At 38.5% G+C, this 19,299-nt stretch overlaps 1 protein-coding gene across 2 annotated transcripts in view; it reads right to left on the minus strand.

Annotated features, from left to right (window-relative positions):
• Window positions 1–19,299, minus strand: part of EDIL3 (EGF like repeats and discoidin domains 3) — a 455,143-nt gene that overhangs the window by 236,360 nt on the left and 199,484 nt on the right. For both annotated transcript variants that reach the window (XM_028849561.2, XM_001082527.4), the window contains one exon: window positions 10,866–10,994. In XM_028849561.2, the coding sequence (XP_028705394.2) occupies window positions 10,866–10,994 (129 nt within the window). The remainder of the gene's footprint in view (window positions 1–10,865; window positions 10,995–19,299) is intronic.

A 19,299-nucleotide genomic window follows, 5' to 3' on the forward strand; every position in this document is an offset into this window, starting at 1 on the left:
TCCTGTTTCTTTCCAGGCTCAGTGGGCTCCCAGATCAGCCTTCCTTTCTTGAAAAGTAGGAACGAAGAAAATGTGTTCTTAAAATAAATCAAAGTCTGTGGAGCTGTGCAAAGGTAAAGAAGAACATATAGCATGCCTTCTGTGGGAAGATGGGAAAGAGTTCTGGGAGTGAGGAAACAGCCTTTCCCTATGGCATTACATTTGTTACCAGGCAATAAATAAAATATAATCACTCTAGCCAGTCCCAAATGCAGCCACCAGCACAAAACTGCTTGCTTAAAAATGCTTTTCAAAAGTTTGACCTGTAGACAATTTTGGTGCTCAATTCAATCTATAATTTACACACACAGAGATGTATGTGTATATATATGTGTCTCTGTGTGTGTGTGTGTGTATGCCTATGTATGAGCACATGCATATGTGTGTTTCACATTCTTCTATGGCATTTGAAAATATACGTGTGTGTGTATATATATATAAAAATATGGTAATTCTATTTATTTATTTATTTATTTATTTATTATTATTATACTTTAAGTTGTAGGGTACATGTGCATAACGTGCAGGTTTGTTACATATGTATACTTGTGCCATGTTGGTGTGCTGCACCCATCAACTCATCATTTACATCAGGTATAACTCCCAATGCAATCCCTCCCCCCTCAGCCCTCCCCATGATAGGCCCCTGTGTGTGATGTTCCCCTTCCTGAGTCCAAGTGATCTCATTGTTCAGTTCCCACCTATGAGTGAGAACATGCGGTGTTTGGTTTTCTGTTCTTGTGATAGTTTGCTAAGAATGATGGTTTCCAGCTGCATCCATGTCCCTACAAAGGACACAAACTCATCCTTTTTGATGGCTGCATAGTATTCCATGGTGTATATGTGCCACATTTTCTTTATCCAATCTGTCACTGATGGACATTTGGGTTGATTCCAAGTCTTTGCTATTGTGAATAGTGCTGCAATAAACATACGTGTGCATGTGTCTTTATAGCAGCATAATTTATAATCCTTTGGGTATATACCCAGTAATGGGATGTCTGGGTCATATGGTACACCTAGTTCTAGATCCTTGAGGAATCGCCATACTGTTTTCCATAATGGTTGAACTAGTTTACAATCCCACCAACAGTGTAAAAGTGTTCCTATTTCTCCACATCCTCTCCAGCACCTGTTGTTTCCTGACTTTTTAATGATCGCCATTCTAACTGGTGTGAGATGGTATCTCATTGTGGTTTTGATTTGCATTTCTCTGATGGCCAGTGATGATGAGCATTTTTTCATGTGTCTGTTGGCTGTATGAATGTCTTCTTTTGAGAAATGTCTGTTCATATCCTTTGCCCACTTTTTGATGGGGTTGTTTGTCTTTTTCTTGTAAATTTGTTTGAGTTCTTTGTAGGTTCTGGATATTAGCCCTTTGTCAGATGAGTAGATTGCAAAAATTTTCTCCCATTCTGTAGGTTGCCTGTTCACTCTGATGGTAGTTTCTTTTGCTGTGCAGAAGCTCTTTAGTTTAATGAGATCCCATTTGTCAATTTTGGCTTTTGCTGCCATTGCTTTTGGTGTTTTAGACATGAAGTCTTTGCCCATGCCTATGTCCTGAATGGTACTACCTAGGTTTTCCTCTAGGATTTTTATGGTATTAGGTCTAACATTTAAGTCTCTAATCCATCTTGAATTAATTTTCGTATAAGGAGTAAGGAAAGGATCCAGTTTCAGCTTTCTACTTATGGCTAGCCAATTTTCCCAGCACCATTTATTAAATAGGGAATCCTTTCCCCATTTCTTGTTTCTCTCAGGTTTGTCAAAGATCAGATTGCCTTAGATGTGTGGTATTATTTCTGAGGACTCTGTTCTGTTCCATTGGTCTATATCTCTGTTTTGGTACCAGTACCATGCTGTTTTGGTTACTGTAGCCTTGTAGTATAGTTTGAAGTCAGGTAGCGTGATGCCTCCAGCTTTGTTCTTTTGACTTAGGATTGTCTTGGAGGTGCGGGCTCTTTTTTGGTTCCATATGAACTTTAAAGCAGTTTTTTCCAATTCTGTGAAGAAACTCATTGGTAGCTTGATGGGGATGGCATTGAATCTATAAATTACCTTGGGCAGTATGGCCATTTTCACGATATTGATTCTTCCTATCCATGAGCATGGTATGTTCTTCCATTTGTTTGTGTCCTCTTTGATTTCACTGAGCAGTGGTTTGTAGTTCTCCTTGAAGAGGTCCTTTACATCCCTTGTAAGTTGGATTCCTAGGTATTTGATTCTCTTTGAAGCAATTGTGAATGGAAGTTCATCCCTGATTTGGCTCTCTGTTTGTCTGTTACTGGTGTATAAGAATGCTTGTGATTTTTGCACATTAATTTTGTATCCTGAGACTTTGCTGAAGTTGCTTATCAGCTTAAGGAGATTTTGGGCTGAGACAATGGGGTTTTCTAAATATACAATCATGTCATCTGCAAACAGGGACAATTTGACTTCTTCTTTTCCTAACTGAATACCCTTGATTTCTTTCTCTTGCCTAATTGCCTTCCAACACTATGTTGAATAGGAGTGGTGAGAGAGAGCATCCCTGTCTTGTGCCAGTTTTCAAAGGAATTTTTCCAGTTTTTGCCCATTCAGTATGATATTGGCTGTGGGTTTGTCATAAATAGCTCTTATGATTTTGAGGTACGTTCCATCAATACCGAATTTATTGAGCGTTTTTAGCATGAAGGGCTGTTGAATTTTGTCAAAAGCCTTTTCTGCATCTATTGAGAGAATCATGTGGTTCTTGTCTTTGGTTCTGTTTATATGCTGGATTATGTTTATTGATTTGCATATGTTGAACCAGCCTTGCATCCCAGGGATGAAGCCCACTTCATCATGGTGGATAAGCTTTTTGATGTGTTGCTGAATCCAGTTTGCCAGTATTTTATTGAGGATTTTTGCATCGATGTTCATCAGGGATATTGGTCTAAAATTCTCTTTTTTTGTTGTGTCTCTGCCAGGCTTTGGTATCAGGATGATGTTGGCCTCATAAAATGAGTTAGGGAGGATTCCCTCTTTTTCTATTGATTGGAATAGTTTCAGAAGGAATGGTACCAACTCCTCCTTGTACCTCTGGTAGAATTCAGCTGTTAATCCATCTGGTCCTGGACTTTTTTTGGTTGGTAGGCTATTAATTATTGCCTCAATTTCAGAGCCTGCTATTGGTCTATTCAGGGATTCAACTTCTTCCTGGTTTAGTCTTGGAAGAGTGTAAGTGTCCAGGAAATTATCCATTTCTTCTAGATTTTCCAGTTTATTTGCATAGAGGTGTTTATAGTATTCTCTGATGGTAGTTTGTATTTCTGTGGGGTCGGTGGTGATATCCCCTTTATCATTTTTAATTGCGTCGATTTGATTCTTCTCTCTTTTCTTCTTTATTAGTCTTGCTAGTGGTCTGTCAATTTTGTTGATCTTTTCAAAAAACCAACTCCTGGATTCATTGATTTTTTGGAGAGTTTTTTGTGTCTCTATCTCCTTCAGTTCTGCTCTGATCTTAGTTATTTCTAGCCTTCTGCTAGCTTTCGAATGTGTTTGCTCTTGCTTCTCTAGTTCTTTTAATTGCGATGTTAGAGTGTCAATTTTAGATCTTTCCTGCTTTCTCTTGTGGGCATTTAGTGCTATAAATTTCCCTCTACACACTGCTTTAAATGTGTCCCAGAGATTCTGGTATGTTGTATCTTTGTTCTCATTGGTTTCAAAGAACATCTTTATTTCTGCCTTCATTTCATTATGTACCCAGTAGTCATTCAGGAGCAGGTTGTTCAGTTTCCATGTAGTTGAGCGGTTTTGATTGAGTTTCTTAGTCCTGAGTTCTAGTTTGATTGCACTGTGGTCTGAGAGACAGTTTGTTATAATTTCTGTTCTTGTACATTTGCTGAGGAGTGCTTTACTTCCAATTACGTGGTCGATTTTGGAGTAAGTACGATGTCGTGCTGAGAAGAATGTATATTCTGTTGATTTGGGGTGGAGAGTTCTATAGATATCTATTAGGTCTGCTTGCTGCAGAGATGAGTTCAATTCCTGGATATCCTTGTTAACTTTCTGTCTCGTTGATCTGTCTAATGTTGACAGTGGAGTGTTGAAGTCTCCCATTATTATTGTATGGGAGTCTAAGTCTCTTTGTAAGTCTCTAAGGACTTGCTTTATGAATCTGGGTGCTCCTGTATTGGGTGCATATATATTTAGGATAGTTAGCTCTTCCTGTTGAATTGATCCCTTTACCATTATGTAATGGCCTTCTTTGTCTCTTTTGATCTTTGATGGTTTAAAGTCTGTTTTATCAGAGACTAGGATTGCAACCCCCGCTTTTTTTTGTTCTCCATTTGCTTGGTAAATCTTCCTCCATCCCTTTATTTTGAGCCTATGTATGTCTCTGCGTGTGAGATGGGTCTCCTGAATACAGCAGACTGATGGGTCTTGACTCTTTATCCAGTTTGCCAGTCTGTGTCTTTGAATTGGAGCATTTAGTCCATTTACATTTAAGGTTAAGATTGTTATGTGTGAACTTGATCCTGCCATTATGATATTAACTGGTTATTTTGCTCGTTAGTTGATGCAGTTTCTTCCTAGCCTCGATGGTCTTTACATTTTGGCATGTTTTTGCAATGGCTGGTACTGGTTGTTCCTTTCCATGTTTAGTGCTTCCTTCAGGGTCTCTTGTAAGGCAGGCCTAGTGGTGACAAAATCTCTAAGCATTTGCTTATCTGTAAAGGATTTTGTTTCTCCTTCACTTATGAAACTTAGTTTGGCTGGATATGAAATTCTGGGTTGAAAATTCTTTTCTTTAAGAATGTTGAATATTGGCCCCCACTCTCTTCTGGCTTGGAGAGTTTCTGCCGAGAGATCTGCTGTTAGTCTGATGGGCTTCCCTTTGTGGGTAACCCGACCTTTCTCTCTGGCTGCCCTTAAGATTTTTTCCTTCATTTCAACTTTGGTAAATCTGGCAATTATGTGTCTTGGAGTTGCTCTTCTCGAGGAGTATCTTTGTGGCGTTCTCTGTATTTCCTGGATTTGAATGTTGGCCTGCCCTACTAGGTTGGGGAAGTTCTCCTGGATGATATCCTGAAGAGTATTTTCCAACTTGGTTCCATTTTCCCCCTCACTTTCAGGCACCCCAATCAGATGTAGATTTGGTCTTTTTACATAATCCCATACTTCTTGCAGGCTTTGTTCATTTATTTTTCTTCTTTTTTCTTTTGGTTTCTCTTCTCGCTTCATTTCATTCATTTGATCCTCAATCGCAGATACTCTTTCTTCCAGTTGATCGAGTCGGTTACTGAAGCTTGTGCATTTGTCACGTATTTCTCGTGTCATGGTTTTCATCTCTTTCATTTCGTTTAGGACCTTCTCTGCATTAATTACTCTAGCCATCAATTCTTCCACTTTTTTTCAAGATTTTTAGTTTCTTTGCGCTGGGTACGTAATTCCTCCTTTAGCTCTGAGAAATTTGATGGACTGAAGCCTTCTTCTCTCATCTCGTCAAAGTCATTCTCCGTCCAGCTTTGATCCGTTGCTGGCGATGAGCTGTGCTCCTTTGCTGGGGGAGATGCGCTCTTATTTTTTGAATTTCCAGCTTTTCTGCCCTGCTTTTTCCCCATCTTTGTGGTTTTATCTGCCTCTGGTCTTTGATGATGGTGATGTACTGATGGGGTTTTGGTGTAGGTGTCCTTCCTGTTTGATAGTTTTCCTTCTAACAGTCAGGACCCTCAGCTGTAGGTCTGTTGGAGATTGCTTGAGGTCCACTCCAGACCCTGTTTGCCTGGGTATCAGCAGCAGAGGCTGCAGAAGATAGAATATTTCTGAACAGCGAGTGTACCTGTCTGATTCTTGCTTTGGAAGCTTCCTCTCAGGGGTGTACTCCACCCTGTGAGGTGTGAGGTGTCAGACTGCCCCTAGTGGGGGATGTCTCCCAGTTAGGCTACTCAGGGGTCAGGGACCCACTTGAGCAGGGAGTCTGTCCCTTCTCAGATCTCAACCTCCGTGTTCTGAGATCCACTGCTCTCTTCAAAGCTGTCAGACAGAGTCGTTTGCGTCTGCAGAGGTTTCGGCTGCGTTTGTTATTGCCCTGTCCCCGGAGGTGGAGTCTACAGAGACAGGCAGGTTTCCTTGAGCTGCTGTGAGCTCCACCCAGTTCGAGCTTCCCAGCAGCTTTGTTTACCTACTTAAGCCTCAGCAATGGCAGGCGCCCCTCCCCCAGCCTCGCTGCTGCCTTGCCGGTAGATCACAGACTGCTGTGCTAGCAATGAGGGAGGCTCCGTGGGTGTGGGACCCTCCCGGCCAGGTGTGGGATATGATCTCCTGGTGTGCCTGTTTGCTTAAAGCGCAGTATTGGGGTGGGAGTTACCCGATTTTCCAAGTGTTGTGTGTCTCAGTTCCCCTGGCTAGGAAAAGGGATTCCCTTCCCCCTTGCGCTTCCCAGGTGAGGCAATGCCTCGCCCTGCTTCAGCTCTCGCTGGTCGGGCTGCAGCAGCTGACCAGCACCGATCGTCCGGCACTCCCCAGTGTGATGAACCCAGTACCTCAGTTGAAAATGCAGAAATCACCGGTCTTCTGTGTCACTCGCGCTGGGAGTTGGAGACTGGAGCTGTTCCTATTCGGCCATCTTGCTCCGCCCCCTCATAAATGTGGTAATTCTATACCAAATCCAATACTAATCATTATTCTTATAAAGTTATAACCTCGTGCTACTTTCATTACCATAAAAAGGATATCTAATAGCTGAAATCCAAAACACAATGAGTGCTGGTAAGGATGTAAAACACAGGGACTCCCAGGCGTTGCTGGTGAGGATACAAAACGGCCACGTGGGAGACCATTTGAAGGTTCTTTTACAAAATTGAATGTACTTTTACCGTAAGATCTAGAAATTGCACTACTAGGTATTTACCCAAATGAGTTGAAAACTTATGTCCACACAAAAACCTGCCCTGAATGTCTATAGCAGCTTTATTTATAATTGCCCAAAACTAGAAGTAACCAAGATATTCTTCAAATGCTGAATTTATAAACAAACTATGATACACCCATAAAATGGATTAATATTCAGAGGTAAAAGTAAATAAACTATTAAGTCCTAAAAACACACAGAGGAAACTTACTCTCAGTCTTAAAAGGCTACATACTATGTGATTTCAATTACATGACATTCCAGAAAAGGAAAAACTACAGAGATAGTAAAACGATCTGTGGTTACAAAGGTTGAGATAAGTAGGAAATGATACACAGGTGTACAGGGGATTTTTAGTTTAGCAAATCTGTTCTGTATGATACTGTGATGGTAGATACATTATATTATACATATTTCAAATCCCATAGAACTATACAATACAAAGAGTGAACCCTAAACTATGGCCTTTAGTAATAAGGTATCAGTACTGGTTCATCAATGATAGCAAATGTACCACAGCAATGAGAGATGTTAATTAGGGAAATTATGTAGGAGGAGGTATATACGGGAGTCTGTACTTTCTGCTCGATTTTTTGGTAAACTTAAAACTGCTCCAAAAATTAAGTCTATTAATGATAAAATCCCAAAAACATTTTTAAAAGCATATGTAGGTAATAATGCTGATGCTGGAAATATTTTTTCTAATTTGTCACATATTGATAAAATAGTTTTTAAAATAGATCTATTAGCTATATATTTGTCACTCCTGTATCATGAAATTTAAAGTTCTTTAAATGTCTAGCTATTTTCCAAAAGATATTTAGTTAACATTCTGTCATATAGGACAAAATTTAAAAGTCCCCTCAACATAGCTGTCTGAAGAATTGTTTAAATTTCTTTTTCCAAATGAAATGTTCACGCTATATTTGTATAACTCTCATTTTTTATTAATTTTCAGTACAGTTTTGCTTTTCACAAACCTTAAATATTTTGCCTATGTTTATTGTTACGTAACTGAACGTGACAGTTGCTCAGCTATGAAACTATCACTTTTGGCTATTCAAAGCCTTATGCAGTATTTCTCAAATTTCAATGTGTATGAGAGTTAACTGGGAATTATTTTGAAATACAGATTCTGATTCAGTTGATTTCAGGTGATGCCTGTTTATCTGCGTTTCTAATAAACTTCCTGAAGATCCTGATGCACGAGCACATTTTGAGTAGCAAGGTTCTAAATATCTAGGTCATAAAACTATTACCACCATGAAAAACAAACCCAGCTACCTAGCAATCCTTGCAAGAGTTTAAAGAGCTGTTTTTCTGTTTTTCCTAGCTGAGGAAGCTTCCAGGGCCCCTAGCACTTCTATAGCTGCTTTCTCTATATATCATCCCTTTCAATTTCATCTATAAAGAGGAAGGCTTGATAACCTTTGTACAGTGAGTAAGCTATCCATTTATTCATAATACTCATGGTTTATATGAACCAAAGACCATCTGTTTCCAGTTCAATTCTCCAATTTGTATGTCTGAAATCACAGAAAGATCAAATGACCGGCTCAGGGTCACTTATTTAATAACTGTAAAGGTCAGGTCTCAAATCTAGGTTTCTGCTTCCAAATCCAGTCCTTTTTCCTCTGTTTTCTGTTGCTTCTAATGATGCAATGAAGAAAATAGGGACTAGGTGGTTTAGACAACAAAATCTAAGTTCTGAATTGAATCTCTCAGCCTTGGACTTCCCACTGCAATTCCTGACATGGGTTTAAAATATTGTTGTGGGGGTGGTCAGATGTATCAAGGGGAAAGATTTCTTTGTGCTTTGAAGTAACTCTTGAAATTCAATAAAATTATATGAATGTATAAGTTTGTTTGAATATACTATGAAGCTATGAGATAAAAGACTTGGATTTTCCACCATGGAGAATGGGGAAAAAATTATTTATTTATTCTGTTTTCCGAAACCTGATAGTCCTCTAGAAAGAATTCACGGCCAACTATGTGTAGGAGTCAGACGCAGGTGGACACACACCTGCTAACACCCTTCTGGAGCAGCCTCACTTATATAACCAAAAAAAAGACAAAAGATGATTCGATGTCTTCAATGGGACTTCCAGGCCATTAAAGATAACTAAAACTAACCTGACCTTCCCAACATAAAGAAAACAAGGTCTAGAGATGTGAAAACAATTTTGTACCACTGTATAGATATTTTTAATTAGAACTAACATTTAAAGTTTCCCAACTCTTGGTTTAAGGGCAGGCCTCAACTTCACTCTGACTTCAACAGTAAGTCATGGTGGGAGAGTTAATAAATGTGAACTACTTAAGTGACATCAGGGTTCTATACATGTCTTCCACATATTGTCCTTCCAAATAGGGACATATTCTAACAGTAAGCCTTTAAGTATACTTGTACTTTAAGTATAAAGCCTTTACATACTCTCACCTACTGCCTCCTGGATCCCATACAAAAACAGGAAGTTAGGATAATATGACCTTAGATATAAGACTTGCTTCTGAACACTGGACAGCAGCCCATCATGAAAATCCGATTCTTCCAGAGGCATCCTCTGTAAGCGTGTGTGCTGTACACAAGAAGCTCAGAATTAAGGGGCTCCATTGGGGTGGCCAGTCTGTTTCCTTCTGGGCACTGCTTCTGATACCACATCACAAGGTAATTAAGGGTAAATAATATTGTCTTCATAGGATTAAGTGAACGTAAAGGCTCCTGAGATTCTGGGCTCCTATCTCTATCTTTCCAGGGCTGTTTTGAAGTGTCCATGTGTGAAGTCTGAGCAGTGATGCTACCATCAGGGAGACCTAGCCTTGGCACCTCTGGGCCCAACCTGAGAAACATCCATAGCCTTTCATTTCTTTGTTGGTGATCTGAGCTTTTAGGGACAATTACAAGCAGTTTAGATGGCAGTTGTACAAAGCACACATGCCCATGCACTACAATAGGTTTCCATGGAAATTCTACAAACTTTTGGCCATGGCATGTCTCCAGAAAAGTACAAGATACTCCCAAAATCACAGAGCCAGAAGGCGGAAGGCGCTCTGTTTTTTCTGATGCTTGGATATCCAGCTCTAGCTGACAAATCCAGCTTTGCCCTATTGTTCTTAATACCATTGTCTTACCCATCGATACAGTAATCATGGCTTGCCTATTCCTTCCTCACTCTTCCTACTATGTGTCATTCCCCTGTCTCTGATCAACATTCTGTCCCTCCTTCAAGACTCAGCTCGCATGTGGCAACCTCTGTGAGAAATCTCCCTGACAGCTTAGAGTTGGCTGTGGTCCCTCTGCTTGCCGAACACCTACAGCACTAAGGCACCACACTATTCATTTGGCATTTATGTTCATCCCTCCTTCTAAGAAGAAATCATCACTAGTGGGATCTAGTTTCTTTAACCTTCCAAGATAAATAAGAATTGGGATTAAACAAAGAAGTACAGGTAGTATACTTGTTGAGCATTCAAAGATTTTCACACTAAAAATGCCAACATGTAAGAAGGAGAAAAACGGCTTAAGGGCAGGGTGGCAGTTTTTTGTTTGTTTGTTTGTTTTTTTCTGGGTATCATCTCTGAACCTAATCACCAGAATAATTTTTGGAAAACTTAAAGGATGTGACTTTAGGACAAATATGAAAGAGACGACAGGTATCAGTTTAATGTCAAGTGCAACTTTTGGCAAGGATAGTGGGGCATTAATAAAAAGGGCTGACCAGAAGACTACAAGCCTCCCATGCCACTGGGAGGATTGAAACAGTCTAGGAATCCTCCGCTGTGGCCATGGCGTAATCCATGGGAGAGAAGCAGCATTAGCCAAATGCCAGGGCTCTCTTCTGCTTCTAAGATTCTATGATTCTACTACAAACAAGAATGCCTATGGCTTGTATACTTTGTTACTTTGTAATCAATAATAATAAAAGCACGATGACTATGAATAACTTACTGTGCTGACAGTGAATCCCATTAAATCCTTGGGGACATTTACAAACATAGCCTATGAATGTGTCACCTCGGTATGCTTCACTTATTTCACAGGTTCCTCCATTATGGCATGGATTAGGAATGCAGGGACCTGAAAGACAGAAAAAAATATTTCTGCTTGATGCATATTCTTAAAAGTCGGCATTAGGTCAACATCTTACAATTAATAATTTTACTGAAAAAAGTGTTCTGGATATTAGTAGCATAGGAAATGTACTGGTTGTATGAGCTCTGGAGACTAATGGCCTGGGTTTGGATCTTGGTTTTACCACTTCACAGTCATGCAGTCTTGAGATATATACATACCTCTTCTCTGTGCCTGTTTCCTTTTCTGTTAAATGTCAATACTAAAACATTTGCCTTAAGAGGTTATAATACAGATGAAAAGAGTTCATACATATAAAATACCCAGAACAGTGTCTGTCACTTGTAAAGCACTCGAAAAATTATTAGTAGTAAATTAGATATTAAAATTTCTGAATTGTAGGATACTCCTGTGTGTTTCAAAAGTAATACTGTGTGTTTAAAAAGTAAGTATAATAATAATATAAAAATAAAAATAAAAAAATTTAAAACGTAATACTGAATAGCAATTTTTCTGGAGTTGCATTCACAACTCTACAATTTTTTGTCCCCTGCTGGTGCAAGTAGCATATGGCTGTAACCACACAAACCAAGTGAATTGGATAGCTGGTTGCAAAGCTTTTATAGACTATGAGTTTATGGTGGAACATACCTCCGGGGAAGCATATTTTCTGCCAATCTAAAAGAAGCAGTTCATCAAAAGTTGCATACTTAGAGAAGAAGGGCTGATGGCCATTTTTAAACTTTGAGAAAGTAACAGCAGATTATTTAGTAACTGTGGCTGCTAATGAAAGTGTGGTGCTGCTCAGAGCTCTCTTGGAGAAAACCAGCTGCCAGGAGTGTGGTTAGCTGACAACATCCAACTACTGAACCACAGGATCTGCTGTGGCAGCATTTATTTCAAGGCCAGGCTCCCCAGCCAAAAACTAAATACCAAAGGGGCATAGAGTTAGCTGGGCCAGTCATGCCTGACCTGGGATTTCTCTAATGAACACTCTGTACTCTGAGGTGCCCCACTAGTGTGGCTGAGATTTTTCTTAAAACCATAGCAGTTTGAGACTTTTTCTATGCAATGTTCTCTCCTTCCTTTTCTCCCTTCAAAGTGACAGGCTGTGTCACAGTCTGTAGGCTCATCCTATCTACTCTTGCTCTCTCTCCCCTTTGTCCATCACAGACATTCCCCCCTAAAAATCTTTAACACTTTTAATTCTATCTTATTGTCTTCTTCCTGCAGGATGTTAATTGACTCAGGACAGAATCCAGATTTGAGATCGTGAAGAAGGGAATAGTCAAGCTGAAGGAAGGAAAAGTTCTCCCTGGGAGGTGAAAAAAGACAAATACAAAAAACTATAGTTTTCTCTAATTTAGTCTGTACTTATTTTAATTGGAGACAGTAGAACATATTTATAAGGAAAAGAAAAGCCAGTGAAGAGGAAGTTAATATGTACATATTAGGAAAGGAAAGCAAGGATAATTAAATGAAGTGTCTGACTATCTATGAAGAGGTGATTTTGAGAGCCCTGGAAGATTAGTTCAGAAAAGGAGTGAGTGTGTTCAGCTGAAACAAGAAGCAAGGTAGAAGAGCTGGACAAATGAATAATAATAACTTGAGGCAACTGGGTTGGGGCAAGGGTATTGAACAGAGAGTGCTATAGAGAATGACTCCTCCTGCACGGGTCAAAACCACTAAAAAAACAAGGGCTGGACGAGGTGGTGCACACCTGTAATCTCAGCACTTTGGGAGGCTGAGACAGGCAGGCTGCTTGAGCCCAGGAGTTCGAGACAAGCCTGGGCAACATGGCAAAACACCGCTTCTACAAAAAATACAAACGAAAAAAAATCCAGGCATGGTGCTGTGCACCTGTAGTCCCAGCTACTTAGGAGGCTGAGGTGGAAGAATTGCTTGAGCCTGGGAGGTTGAGGCTGCTGTGAGTTAAGATTACACCACTGCACACCAGCCTGTGTGACAGAATGAGACCCTGTCTCAAAAAAGTAAAAGTTAAAAAATAAAATAAAAGTATGAGGAGAAAAAAAAAATCACTATCATCATTTGAAACACTGCAATCGGATCTCAACCATGGGTGAGGACTTAGAAGGCAGGCAAGTTTGTCCTGCACTGGGGCAAGATTTTATGAATCTATTTCTTCTTCTGAGAGGTGTATTTGACCCTCCATTTCTTTCTGTTTAAAATGTTATGAAATTCAATGGTTGTAGAGTCTAATAAATATACACATGGAACAGGAAACAATGCGGGAACTGTTTAGTTCCTGGACCTTGACTTCCTGATAGGGCTGATTTTCAAAAAGTAAAAAGGATTCAGGGGATCTGTGATTTTTTTTTTTTTGGTCAGCGCCACACCAATTAAAAACAATATATTTATTTAAGTAGACAGTTTTGTGCTGTGAAGCACATGTCAATTAAATTATCTAACACCTGCCTTTGAGGTGGTACATTGCCAATATCTGAGACAGGAAAAAAGGTGAATGACCAATGACTAGTTATAGAACAATTTGAACCATTTTCTTTCATTGCTACAAAATGAAAATCATGCTACAGGAGCTATCTCTCCTTCTCCTCTTTCTCAGTTTCCACTTCTACCCTCCTCACAAATTAATTAACATTTGAGAGTGCCTTACAATTTATAAACTCTTTTCACATAAATCATCTCATTTATTCTTTACTATAACTTACGTATTTGTCATTATCATCCTCTTTTACAGTTTTTTTTTAAATACTGAAGGTCAGAAAGACTATATAATATTTCTCAATCAATATCTACCAGTGACAGACTGAGGCCTCAGACTAAGAATCTGGGATTCTAAAACCTGTACTTCTCAGAACATCAACTAACTGGGGAGGGGAGAAGGAAATCATAGTGATGTTAGAGTTTTGACTCATCAATTCACTTCAAATTAGAGTAAAAATGACAGATTGTAAAATTAACTGATAACTGATAGCAAAGCATATAACAGCTAAAGAAAAAAACATATAAATAACTATAGTCAAAAATTATATAATTTTAAGCAAATAAGAATCCTTGGAGATCACTTAATCTGACTTTTCAATTTTGCAGGTGAGGAAAAAAACTCAATATGAATTCAGAAATGTTCCCTAGAAACCACTTAATATGAGAAAAATTAGGTTTAAGGACTTGTTCCTAGGAGGAAAAATAGTTATTTAAACCAAAACTGGTAAGAAATTACTGAAGAGAGTGGAGTAATTTACATCACAGAGAAAATAAGTCTCTCTTCCATGACAGGGTTGGATGAGGGAGGAATAGAAAATGACGGAAACAGTAAGTCCTCTGCGAGTTCTTGACAGCAGTTAAAACAGTGATTCCGGGTCAGGTGCCATGGCTCACACCTGTAATCCCAGCATTTCAGGAGGCAGAGGTGGGTGGATCACCTGAGGTCAAGGAGTTCAAGACAATCCTGACTAACATGGTGAAACCCTGTCTCAACTAAAAATACAAAATTAGCCGAGTATAGTGGTACATGTCTGTAATCGCAGCTACTTCGGAGGCTGAGGTAGGAGAATTGCTTTAACCCGGGAGATGCTGGTTGCAGTGAGCCAAGATCGTGCCATTGCACTCCAGCCTGGGCTAAAAGAGTGAAACTCCATAACAACAACAACAACAAAACAACAGTGATTCCAAGGAAGGAGGTCAATGGAAGTCTGTCTAATAAAAATAGGGCAAATAGGAACCTGGAATCCATGATGCTATTTACTCAGGCCTCCTGTGTCTTTGTAAAAGTGAAACTTGGCTAGAAGGTGAGAAGAGCAAGATGACCTAAATGGATCTGCAAAATAAAGGGAAGAACTGGGGAATGGATGCAGAAGACTGAGAACCAGAAATTCTAAAAGGAAAGGCAGAAATAAAGTCTTCAAGGAGAGAGAGAAGTCAAGCAATGTGCTGGGAGGCTGTAATATGTGATGAAAAGTAGCTAGTAAGAAATTGTGATGTCCAAAATTCAGGTTTTAGTTGTTTGCACAGATGCTATGTGAATTGCTTCTGCTGGAGCATTGAGCTCTACAATAACAGCTGCTAAACACATATGCCTGTGAGTGATACTTGGGGAAATCAAGGTGAAAGGGCTGTACTATTGATGTGGCTTATCCTGGCAAAAGGGGAAAAGTATTGCTGCATGTGATGCCCAAGAGATTCAAGAATCCAGTGGGTTCAGGAAGCTGAAGATAGAGCGAACAGTGGTTTCTTAAGTCTCAAATATTCTGGACACTTCCTGAGGGCACAGGTGAAGCCTGTCCAGCAATCTTGGGGCAGCCTCTGGGATTTCCAGATGATGTGAATTGGTACATTGGAGCTCCTTTTATTTACACGCCAAAAGACATCATGACCTTGGCTGACATCTGGATTTTAGAAAAAGATTACATGTTTCAGAGGTTATGGCTGCTGTTATTTTTCATACTCCAAGAAATTCAGCAATTTTCATTTAACGGATGAAGATGGAGTAAAGCAAAAGGGCCAAAGATTAAACCTTTCTGGAGTCCCATGCATGCATACTAGACAATATGAGTATACATATTATTTTTGTAATGCTTTGTAAGACTATAATCTCGTTTTAGAGGCAATAAAATGGGCTCAGGGAGGATAAGTAACATATCTATCTGAAAAAGCATAGATTTTAACACACTCTGCCTAACTATAAAGTCTATGCCCTTTCCATTAAGCCACAGTTCCTGCCATGTTGAAAATCTGTGTATTCATATGTTGGTCTTCACAGATGTAAACAGAATCAGCATGAATTCACTAAGCACATTGCTACAAAAAATACAGGACTCCAAATCCTCTGCAATGGAAATATTTCAGAGTATTTTCAGGAAATGGGTCACGGTGTATTAGATATTATGAAAAGAGATAGACTCTGTAATTACAATGTGAGACTGATGTTATGTTCCTTGTACACACTTTTTTTCAAGTACTCATGACAAAGTGTTGAAATGAATGGTTTCCTATTGCTTTTCCCTACTAGACCATAAATTCTGTGTGAGAAGACTTATGTTGGCACACAGTAGGTGTTTGATACATTTTGAATAAACAAGGATATGGAAATAATGAGTGATAAAAATTATATTTGCTGCCTACACTGTATTCTAATTTTAGGTTTATGACATTTTCTTTTGGATTTCTTTTTTTTTTTTTTTTTTCTTTTTGACAGTCTCTCTCTGTCACCTAGGCTGGAGTGCAGTCGCTCCATCTCGGCTCACTCCCAGGTTCTTCAGCCTCTCGAGTAGCTGGGACTACAGGTGCCTGCCACCACACCTGGCTAATTTTTTGTATTTTTAGTAGAGACGGGGTTTCACCCTTTTAGCCAGGATGGTCTTGATCTCCTGACCTCATAATCTGTCCGCCTCGGCCTCCCAAAATCCTGGGATTACAGGTGTGAGCCACCACGCCTGGCCTTCTTTTGGATTTTTACTCAATAATTAAGTTAGATATTTTCTGGAACCTTTCTACACCTTTCCAACTTCAAGTCCTTGAATTTATAATTAGATTCCAATGTGTTTTGTCTCTAATATGGTTTAAGCTTCAAACGTATTACACTGAATTGTAAATAACAGACCATTAGAATGTGTACTTTTGCATAATGATTACATGTATCTTAATTCTTTGGCAAATACATAATGAAGAAAAATGTAACTTGTATAATCTCATTAACAGTGTTTTAGTCACCTAATTCAACTATTTCTATATAAATAAAAACATTCACTTTATGCATGAGCAAAATAAAATGATCAGAATACAAGTTAGTACATAAAGATAACATAATAAATGTAGTCCAAGGTCTCAGCTTACAAAATTTGCTTCCTAGCCAAAAGTTATGTTTGAGGTTCAATAGCAACAGTTTCCAGTTTTATTGCCCCAAGTGATAATAAGTAGGCTATTCATATGAGAATTAGGGATCCTAGAAAACTTTTGTCTTTGGGGTTACCCCCATTCCATAATCTTCTCTATTTTGATACTGAAAAAAACATATTACTTTAAGGTCTTGTAACACTATAAGTAACAATAATCACGTATAGCATATAGTGTTGCTTGTACTGGGAGGATAAGAAAGAAATGGACACTGCCCAGTATGCTACAGAAGGTGTTTCCCCTGCCAATTTCAGGTTAAATAACATTTATTCATTAGGTACTCGTTATGTGCTGGTCTCTGCTAGTAATTTGGGATAAGCACTTTGTATGGCATTAAAATTGTCAGCAGCTGAAAGACAGATCTCACATCAGAAAAATATCCTTAGTTATCTATTTATAACTAGATATCTCATTTTTTAAGGCAATTTCAATGGCTATCCTTTACTGTGAATACTATGCTTGGTATTAATACATTTCTTTGTTCACATAATGGTTCCTGGAAATTTAATTCTAGGATTGCCTAGTGGCATCATATTAAAACATGAAAATTAAGAATTGGCCATATTCTTAATTTTACAGCCAAAACTTTAGTATATTTGAGGCATCTCATATATTTTCTATAACATACCAGAACACACACACACATAAGCACACATGTATATCACTCTCACACTGCTTTGAAACAGTTTAATAGCAGATCAAAGTTTGAGAACAAATGCATATTACTCAACCACTCAGAGGCTGTAAAACAAAAAGAAGACAAGGGTAATCTCAATTGCTTTTCACTTCAAAAGTCTTGTGAAGAAGTTTGTCTTTCTATGCATCAGGGCATAAAGAAGAAGTATACAGAGTGGTGACTATAAGCTTGTGTTCTGATTAGTATTCATAAAATTCCAAATTATCTGATTAGACAACAATGGTAATATCATTCTTAACCATGAAAGCATAAATGGACTTTCAAGATACACGAGGCTTTAGGGAGTTTTAAAATCAATAATGCTGTAATACTTTTGCAGGTAATCTTTAAGCAGCTCCTAACACAATGGGGACAGCATATGATCAATATTAATGAACAACTGAATTCAACAGCATGCTTTCCAGGCATTTTTTTATGCAAGCTCATATAAGTATGTCAACGAGATTAATTGCTCACAAAAGTAGTAGATCTATATGGTTTGCTACTTTTCTGCATCTATCTCCTCACAATTCCAACAGTAGAGTTAGAGTTAGTTCCATATGTGTAATATGATTAGCTTCTCATACATTTAGAGACTATGCCCCAAATCATGAATAACTTACAGTACATAAGCAGATTATTAGAAAGTAAACAGGTTAACATTCTCCAGTGATAATATGTACTAGACTTTGGTCAATTTTTAAAAAATATGCCCCCAAAACATTGCCAGTTACATATCAAAATAAATGTACACTTTATGTAGTAAGGAAATGTCACTAAGGTAATGGCAATAGCATAGTTTTTTACCAGTTGTTTACAAGTAGAATAAAATAGGAATAGCTATGACCCCAAATTTCACCGCAAATTCTCATGTTAAAAACATATCAAAGTTATCTTACGATGTTGCTGTTACATGTAACTTTTTTTTTTTTTTTTTTTAAACATTTTGGCAGTTGCCATTTTGAGCCACTGTCACTCTATTTTAAAACCAGTTGTAAAGAAAGAAATTATTCTGGGAATGCTCACATGATTGACATTTGCAAACTATTTTTTAAACACTAGTTGTTGCTTCTCGTCCTGCTCTTTTTCCTTCTCCTTTGTACTCTTCCTCCTTTGTAAATGTAAATGTGCAAAATTCAGCCATTTGAGGATAAAAATCGTTTATGAGTATTTTGAATATGAAGAAAGACCTAAACTATTTTATGATACAATCTCAAACATTCCATCATAGTGGAGAATCAGCAAATTTATATTTTTCATTAAACAAAAAAGCATTTGGATAGATTATAAAAATTGAAACCTGAAGATAGAGACTTTTCCCCCCTCAAAACCCGTTGATAAATTTTCTCCTCAAGAATTAATACCAGACTATATATACATCTGTCTATAAGAGGGCACTGAGATGACTAGTGGAGGTGCTTTAGAGGTCCTTGTCCTTGTTTACATTCCTAGGTTAATGTAAAAATGTGCCACAAATGTGGTAGCTTAAAACAATAGAATTTTATTCTTTCAGAGTTCTAGAGGCTAGAAGTCTGAAATCAAAGTATCAACAGAACCTCTGAAGGCCTAGGAAAATATCTTTCCTTGCCTATTCCAGATGCTGGTGGCTCCTGGCATTCCTTGGTTTATAGCAGCATAACATGAATCCCTGCCTGTCTTCACAGGCTTTCTTCTAATTGCTTCTCTCCTCTTCTTATAAGAACCCACCGTAAATCAAATATGTCTTCATCTTTAGATCCTTAACAATCTTTACCCACAAAG

Source organism: Macaca mulatta, chromosome 6 (assembly GCF_049350105.2).
Source record: "Macaca mulatta isolate MMU2019108-1 chromosome 6, T2T-MMU8v2.0, whole genome shotgun sequence".
Classification (NCBI taxonomy): Eukaryota; Metazoa; Chordata; class Mammalia; order Primates; family Cercopithecidae; genus Macaca; species Macaca mulatta.